Below are 8,215 nucleotides of genomic sequence, written 5' to 3' on the forward strand. Positions count from 1 at the left end.
ACCAGGCCCCCTTCGGAGTCCGGCAGCCCAAGCCTGCGGTTCCCCGGGGCCTTGAGAAGGCTTCAGAGGGCATCTAGTCCACCCCCTCCAGGCACGCAGAGAAAGAGAGAGCCTGGCTGAGAGTTGCGGGGAGGGCAAAGAAAGGGGGGTCCCTTCTGGGGCCTGCAGGGACCCCCCGGAGCTGCTGCCCCCCAAGACCGAAAGGATCCCCCGCCCCCTTTCTCCGCTTCCTTCTCTGCTCCGAACTATCTCCTCCACCGGGCGAATCAGGAGAGACTCTGCCCGGAGACCGATGACGCTGCAGGAGCGAGAATTCCCATTGGTCCTTCTGCCTTTCTGGGCACTCCCAAGTCAAAGTCTCAGAAAAAACGCTCCCTCCCCCATCCAGAGCCTCCGATTCCGCCTCGGGGGCTGGGAGCATCTCCGTCCCCCTCCCCTCTCTATTTGGGATACCCATGTGGGGCAGCCCCATGGGCTCTGCCGGGGTCCCCCTGCTGCTGCTGCTGCTGCTGCTGCTGCTGGTGGGGGCGCTGTGCCGGATCCCCGGAAGCGAAGGGGGGAAGGAGCCCCCCGGTAAGGAGGGGGCTGGGCGGGTCCCCCTGATGCTGGGGGGAGGGGGGGAAAGGGGCTGGGACCCCCAGGAGGGACTTTGGGGAAGGGGCCGAGGGCAAGAGAGGGGGGAGCCTGCAGGAGCCTCGATCTCCGCGGGGCCTCTGCCCCTCCCTCCCCACAGCCCCCCAGGAGGACGGAGAGGGACCCCCTTTCGAGACACAGCCGGGGCCCCTCCCTCACCCCCCCCCCCCATGGCTGGACCTTCCGGGGCCTCAAGAGTTTGTTGCGTTAAAAGAGGAGGGAGAAAGCGAAAGGGAAAGCGGGAAACTGTATAAATCCAAAAAGCCGTTTAAGAAAAAAGTGCTTTTAGGGAAAAGTATTTTTCCTGCAACAGAAACGTGTTTTTCTTTAAGAATCTCCATTTAGAGGCTCTCCCCCAGGGAGCCCCCTCCGCCCTCCCCCTCCCCGTGTGGATCCCTCCTCCAGTCGCGGCTGGGAGCGATGGGCCCCGGAGTGCCTCCTGACGGCCTTCCTCCTCCTCCTCCTCGCAGCCCATTTCCTTCATCAGGTGAAGTGGGAGTGCCGCTTCCTGAACGGGACGCAGCGGGTGCGCTACCTCGAGAGAGGCATCTACGACCGGCAGGAGACTGACCGCTTCGACAGCGACCTCGGGAAGTTCGTGGCCGTGACCGCGTTGGGGCAGCCCGATGCCGACTATTGGAACAGCGATAAGGCCCTCCTGCAGTACAAGAGGGCCGCTGTGGATCGCTTCTGCCGACACAACTACGAGGTGTACAACTACCAGGCGGCCAAGACGAGGCGTCTGATTGGCCGGAGAGGTGAGTCCGGGAGGGGCTTCGGGGGGGGGATGCAGAAGGGACCCCCCCTTCCTTAATCCATTAAATGTATGAAGATTCTCCCTCATGGACTTTTCCCGCCTAATCCGGCGAGTTTTAGAGAGCAGCTGCGGAAATTTTGGTTGTTTGTGGGTTGCAGTTTTTTGGGGCTCCTTTTGGGCTATGAAGGGGCGTGTTGGGCTGTAGAAATTCTGGGCCTCTGGCCGCCCTGCTTTGCTCCTCCTTTATTCCGCGCTCCCAGATCTACGGAATATCCCTCTCCTTCCCGGGATCCAGAGTCGGGATCCAGACTCTCCCTGCGCGGAATCAGGGATCCCTTTGATTCCCTCCGGAAAAGGGCCCAAAGATGACTTTTTGTGGTGTGGGGGAACCCAGCAACGTCTCTCTCCTCCCAAATAGATCCTTAGCGATTGATCGATCGATTGAGGGGCCTCCCGGTCCCCCTTTCTGGCCAGGAGCCCATGGCTCTCCTCCTCTTTTCCTCCTGGGCCCCGTTTAAGGACAAAAATGAATTTCCAAAGGACTGAAAAGTCTCCTGTCCTTCTGCCCTTTCTCTGGACATTTTCCTTCTTTTCCTTCTCTATTCTGTATTCAGACTTATTTGGAGTCCGGCACTTCTAAATCCAACAAACAAAGAAATAGAGGAAATGATCTAGAAATCATACTTCTGATTCCGTGTTTAAACCAAGACGCAGACCTCAGTCCTACGGAATGGTTTAGGGGCTTTTCCCCCTGCCTGAGAAAAAGCTGATTCAAAGCTGAGAAACATTGTTAGGCCAATCGAAGCCGCGGTACGTCAGCTGAGAGCAGGGCCCACTCCCCCTTGGCACTGAAGAGGCTGCCTAGTCTGGCCATGGAGCGTCTGCAAGAAACCAGCAAGGCTCGGAGAGCACCAAGGACCCCACCCTTGCTTGGCCAATTTTGGGGGCCCGGGAGAAAAGCCCCCCTTGGAAGCACCTTTTTCGTGACAGACCCAGCTTCCCCTTCAGCAGAATCACTTCCGTCTCATAGCTGGAAAGTTCCTGATTTGGGGGAAGAGTTTAAAGAAACCCATTAAAATCTTGATTCTCTCTCCCAGATTTCTTGCACATGGCCTAAATTAATTTTTGCATTTTTATTTTTATTTATTTTTATTTACATTTTTATTTGTTTATAATATAAATGATATTATAAAATAATATTTTATTTATATTTTATTTTTGGTCTCCCCCCGAAATTCCCCCAAAGGACCCCCAGCATCGATCCGGCACAGCGCAAGATCCCCGAGAAGCTCTTCTGTCCATCTGGCTCCGAAAGGGGAATTCGGAACTTGTTAGTCTTCTGAGGGGGGATGAATCTTCCCTGAGAGGACTTGAGCAATTGAGAGAAGTGAACGGCTACCCCTGATTGTTGCTCCTTTGCCCTTTCCTTAAAAAAAGTCTTCCTGTTGATTCTGCCTAAAACTATAGCCACATCACACTTTGGCCCCTTTTTCCCCTTTTTTCCCCTTTAATTTCATTCTGTTATTTTCCGCTTATTTCTGTGTTTTCTCCAGATCAAGTGGGATTTTATTCATTTTACAGAATCTTCTGTCACTGGCTTTTTAGTCCTCTGAAAACCTTCATTGTTTAAGGCAATCATGTCCAACCCAAGGCCCACAGGCAGCTGCAGCCCTGAACAGCTAGTAATGTGGCCCCAAAAAATCATAAACTCTTAACATTAGTTTGCAATTTTTTTCCTGCCTTGATTGCGTGGTGCTCGAGGGCGGACTGCGTAGGCAGAAACAACGGAACGCTGTGTAGGGGAGCGGGCGGTGCAGTGCTGATGCCACCGTCGCCCGCTGCACACGTGAGCTTGTGGCGACATGGCATGATATATAATATTTCAACCTACCTAGACGCGTTCTGTGACAACGATTACACTTTGATTATAACACTTTGCTTTGTTTATTTGCCTGCCTAGCAATTTACGATCAATGTGTTATTTCTTAAAAAAGATCTTTATTCCTAAATAAATGTATTCCAGCATGGCTTCAACATCGTTTCAACAAAAAACAGAACCCAAAAAAGAAAGGAAAAAAACAAAAATCGCCGATGAAGGAAGATTATTCAGTAAAAAATGGACAGTTGAGTACTTTTTTGTCGAGACAAATACTAAGGCACTGTGCTTAATTTATAGGGAAATGTGTCAGTTTTCAAAGACTACCATTTGAAATGGCATTATACGGAAAAACGTGCTGCCAGATTCAAAGCATATCAAGGAATTTGTCATAATGACAAATTAGCAGAACTGAAAAAAAGTCTATCGTCTCAACTATTTTCTTTCAAAGAAGTCACAACTCATAAGGACTCTATTGTAAAAGCTAGTTATTTGGTAGCAAATCTGACTGCAAAAAATCAAATCCATTTGCCGATGGTGAGTGTATTAAGCAATGTATGGAAAGCGTGGCAGATATAATTTGTCCTGATAAAAACAGCGATTTTTCTAAAGTCATTTTGTCTCACCAGACTATAGCCAGGCGAACTGAAGCAACAGGAAAATCTGTCAAGAGAGGTTTGAAGGGTAAAGCTGCTACCTTCAAATTTCATGCTTTGGACGACTGGGGAAGGCAAGGGCAAACCACCCCGCTAAAGCCTGCCAAGAAAACGTCGCGGAAGTGGCCTCCCCCCGAGGGTCAGACGTGACTCGGTGCTTGCCGAGGGGACCTTTCCCACCTGCTCTGGTGATGGATGGAAGTACCGATGCTCCAGATATGGCTCAACTTGCCACTTTTATTAGAGGCGTTGATAACGAATATAATGTCACTGAAGGAATGGCTTCTTTGGTGCCGTTAAAGGACACGGCTAAATCGCTTGATTTGTACGAAGCAGTAAAAACGATATCAAAGCGATTTTCTTTAACCACTGTCAACATACCTGGTATATCTACTGATGGCGCCCCAGTGACGGTTGTGAAAGTGGGGGACCTACAAAATTGATAGAAGAGGATGCAAGTGCCACCGGGCAACTCACGTTTGATGAAGTATCACTGCCTTCTACATCAAGAAAATCATGTGTGAAAGCTTTAAAGGTGGATAATTTTTGGTTTGGGGACGTTGATTTGGTATCCAGAGAATTGCTGGATGGTTTTCACCCACTGCCTTATTGCCCCTTGTGGCTCTGTGGTGGTGAATGCCACATCACATGCGGGGCTTATTTTATTGCACGCTGACAGAAGGAATGGGGAGTCAAAGATCTTTTCTGTGCGCAGAAAAATTAATGCTGCTTTCCTTCCTTCTGGCTGAGATGCTCTCTTAGGTCAATTGCAACCTGCAGTCCTTCTGGATGTTTCTTTTCGGAATCTAACCTGTTCGGTCGATGTGTCTTTTGTGTGCCCCACGAAACGCTTTTCTTCCCCGGTGAGCGGCATCGCCTCAATCCCTTGTGCTGGTTCATTGTCGCTCCCAACGGTTCCTCCTCACGTCCTTTACACTCCTGAGCCCGGCTGGACCTGGTGCTTTTCCGGGTCTGCTTTTTTTTATTGCCACTTTTGCTTCTTGGATAGTTGCAGGTTTGCTTAGTATATGTCCACGTTGGGCATTAAAATCCTTTGATAACCAGCCTTCCAAGATATTTCTTCAGGGCAGCTTCATCGATGTCAGCCATGGAATATAATTATTTTGAAAAAGCTGCCAATTCTTCCATGATTTCTGATCGTTGGTGTAACAATTGCTGATCTTGTCTGCGTTTCTTTCTTTTTTCGAAGCTGAAAGCCTGGGAAATTTCCTGGTTTATTCACATGTTCAAAGTTCTTTTGTTTGCCAATTTTATTTTCTCTTAGCTTCTTCCATTCTTTCATCGGGTGTCTTTTGGGGTTACGTCTGCGCTCGTATTTTGGCAACTAATTGTTCCTCCCTTTTAGTATTTTCTCTTCTTTGTTTTGCTGTCAGTTTAATAAACAGCCCCCCATATACCCTTTCCTTGTTTCCCAAATGGTTGTGTCAGAGATTCCTGTTTACTTTGGAAAAGAAATGCAATTCCTCCTGGCATTTCTGTAGGATGGAGCCATGAGGTCGCAACACATCATTTGTCCCCCATCTGAAAGGAAGTTTTGCTCCAGAGCACCACGCATATAATATCGGATTATGCTCCATGAATGTCCTTGGAGGGATTTGCCCCTCGTGAATAGGGGGCGCTAAAGTCTCGGAGGCCGAACAGGCGTCTCTTCCGGAGTCGGACTGATGCCTGGCCGGGAAGAAGGTCCGGCCTCTCTCGGTTGGGTTTTGCAGTCTCCAAACGTCCATCGGGGCCAGTCCGCGTTTCCTGCCTTGAGTCGATTTATTTAAATTCAGACCTGAGAGTCCACTGGTGTCTCCAAAGACAATATTTCACCTTCTTCCAATTCTGTTAATTTTTGAAAAAATCTTCTAGAATTAATCTTTGCTCTTATTTGGTAGAGGCCAAGTTTATTATTTTGTCTCCATTCTGTAATTTAAAAATTAAAATCCTTCCTGCTTTTGGCCCTGCTGATTCTCCCACATCCCTCCTTCTCCTCCTGCTTCCCCCCCAGCCAAGCCCACCGTCACCATCTCCCCCACCAAGGCGGACCCCGCGTCCCCCAACACCATCCTCCTCTGCACCGCGACGGGCTTTTACCCCCTGGAGATCGACATCCGGTGGCTGAAGAACGGGCGGCCGGAGAAGGAGGGCGTCGCCTTTGGGGAAGAGCTGCAGAACGGAGACTGGACCTACCAGCGCCAGGTGATGCTGGAGACCCGGCCCAAGCGGGGGGACGTCTACGCTTGCCAGGTGGGGCACGCCAGCCTGGAGGCCCCCGTCACCGTCCAGTGGGGTAAGCCCCTCCCTGCCCTCCCCTCCCTGCCATCCTGCCCAGGAAGGGGGCACCGCTGGGGCTGGCAAGACCATTCTGGAGTGCAGAGCCAGAACGGACCCCCCGGAGGAAGCTGGCCCTGATCCTCCTGCTCAGGCCGGGCTCCTTCTCCCTCTCCCTCCCCAGAGCCACGTTCCTCCAACTCTGCCAGGAGCAAACTCTGGACGGGGGCCGTGGGGGCCGTGCTGGGGGTGGCCTTCCTGGCTGTGGGGCTCTCCCTCTACCTGAAGAGCAAGAAAGGTGAGTCTTTGGGGCTGGATAAGGAGAGATGGGGAGGGGATCATGTAGGGGCGGCATCTGATCAAGATGGCATAGAAGGTCTTCCTGGACCACCCCAGCCCCAAGGCTGGTGGCCCCACTGAGCCACCACAGATCCTCCGATGGCACTAAACAGCCATAGAAAGAGGGAAATCCTTGGGGGGATCTCTTGAGGGCATGATCCTGAATAAATCGTTGCCCAGATTGATGAGAAATTTCTTTAGGAAGCTTTATTCTTGGAGAGGCTGTAAGAGACTATAATGCAACATATTATGGGCTGTCAGTTGAGAGTGGGACCCCTAAGTGTTCCAGACCTTTTTCAGTATTGGTTGTATCTCTCTCTCTCTCCCTCTCTTTCTTTTCAGCAACCTCCATCCAACAACCTGCAGGTGAGCGCTTTGCATTCCCCTCCAGTAACTAACGGGTTTAATTCTGTCTTCTCCCCAAAAATACCTCTTAAGTAACTGCAGGAGCCTTGAATGATGCGGAAATCCTCCTTGCTGGGAATTGGGCTCCTTTAGCTTCTGCAGCAAAACTTTCCAAGATTATCTGGATCCCCCAAATCTTTTTCTGAGGTCTTTGGTCACTTTTTCTTCCAGGGGACCCCAAAATGTGATGCAGTTAAAAACAAAAACACAAACATTTTCCAGGATGTTTCCCACTTTTGGGAAATTGCAAAATGGAAGGAAAGGAGGGAGACCATTCAGGGTATTGGGGGAAGGGGACGGGGCACCCCAAATGTGTGGGCTGCCCTTCCTACCCGCCGCCCTTTGCCATTTCACATAAGTTCTCGTAAGTTGCACCAGGCTCCGTCCTTCCCTGCCACCCCCATCGTAGCACCACCTTCTTGGTTAATACAGTGTTGAATATCTGTGGGGGGGGAGGCCTCCTCTCTTGATTAATCCCTTAATTAAGCCAATTAGGGATAAATTCCACATCAGCAACATCACGCTGGAGCCTCCCTTTGCAGCCCCTCGGCTGACCTCGGACCCCCTTCGAGTCCCGGGACATAAGAGTGGGAGGAATCCCTGGTCCTTCGCAGCCTTTTCCTCCTTGCAAGGGGCGGATTCTCCCTCCATCCGGTCCCTGCCCATCAACCACCCCCTGCAGGGTGGGCCTTCCTTGGGGGAGCTGAATGGGGAGGGGAGGGGAAGCCCACCCCGTGTTTTTTCTGCAGACTCTCCCAAAAGATCTTACCTATATTTAATTGAAGGTTTTACCATATATTCTAATTTTCTCCCATATCGCTTTTTTTTACAGCACTCATGAGTTAATCCTGCTATCGCTTCCTGCTGTCAGATGCAAAAGGATGTTTTTTCAGGAGCTGATGAATTTCTGCCTCTTTTGCAACCCTTGAAGGGTGGAAGTTCGAGGCGGTGGGTTGGCGAGAGGAGGAGAATCGCAGCCTGGACCTTCCCCTGCCAAGACCCACCAGCTTCCTTCCACGCCTCTTTTTCTTTTGCGGGAGGGGAAATCGGGAGGGGAGTAGAGGCCATCTAGTCTGTCCCCAGGAACTCTTGGCCTGCCTGTTGCTGCAGACCCCCCAACCTCTCCTGCTCAGCATAGACCCCCATTCAGTGCAATGGCTGCAACCATCCACCCCACAGCCCCTTAACCCAAAATCCATCTGGTGCTTATTCCAGCCCACTGGATCCGGAGAGATCCCAGATGCTCTGCATACTGAGATCCCCCCTTCCTGA

The 8,215-nt window shown here is 51.0% G+C and overlaps 1 protein-coding gene across 1 annotated transcript; it reads left to right on the forward strand.

The window, feature by feature from the left end:
• The first annotated feature begins 420 nt into the window (after positions 1-420).
• Positions 421-7,946, forward strand: LOC134488872 (H-2 class II histocompatibility antigen, E-S beta chain-like). The gene is made up of 5 exons (XM_063291206.1): positions 421-573; positions 1,104-1,391; positions 5,937-6,218; positions 6,384-6,497; positions 7,776-7,946. The coding sequence occupies exons 1-5, from the start codon at positions 456-458 to the stop codon at positions 7,787-7,789; spliced, it is 816 nt and encodes a 271-aa protein (XP_063147276.1). The 5' UTR covers positions 421-455; the 3' UTR covers positions 7,790-7,946.
• Positions 7,947-8,215: the final 269 nt, after the last annotated feature.

The sequence above is a fragment of the Candoia aspera genome, chromosome 2 (assembly GCF_035149785.1).
Source record: "Candoia aspera isolate rCanAsp1 chromosome 2, rCanAsp1.hap2, whole genome shotgun sequence".
Classification (NCBI taxonomy): Eukaryota; Metazoa; Chordata; class Lepidosauria; order Squamata; family Boidae; genus Candoia; species Candoia aspera.

What these genes read in the sequence shown, in the direction of transcription:
- LOC134488872 (XM_063291206.1), top strand. Translation starts at nt 456, where the DNA reads ATGTGGGGCAGCCCCATGGGCTCTGCCGGGGTCCCCCTGCTGCTGCTG. An exon ending in AGGGGGGAAGGAGCCCCCCG is followed by an intron (nt 574 to 1,103) that starts GTAAGGAGGGGG and finishes TCCTCCTCGCAG; the next exon opens with CCCATTTCCTTCATCAGGTG. An exon ending in CCCCGTCACCGTCCAGTGGG is followed by an intron (nt 6,219 to 6,383) that starts GTAAGCCCCTCC and finishes CTCCCTCCCCAG; the next exon opens with AGCCACGTTCCTCCAACTCT.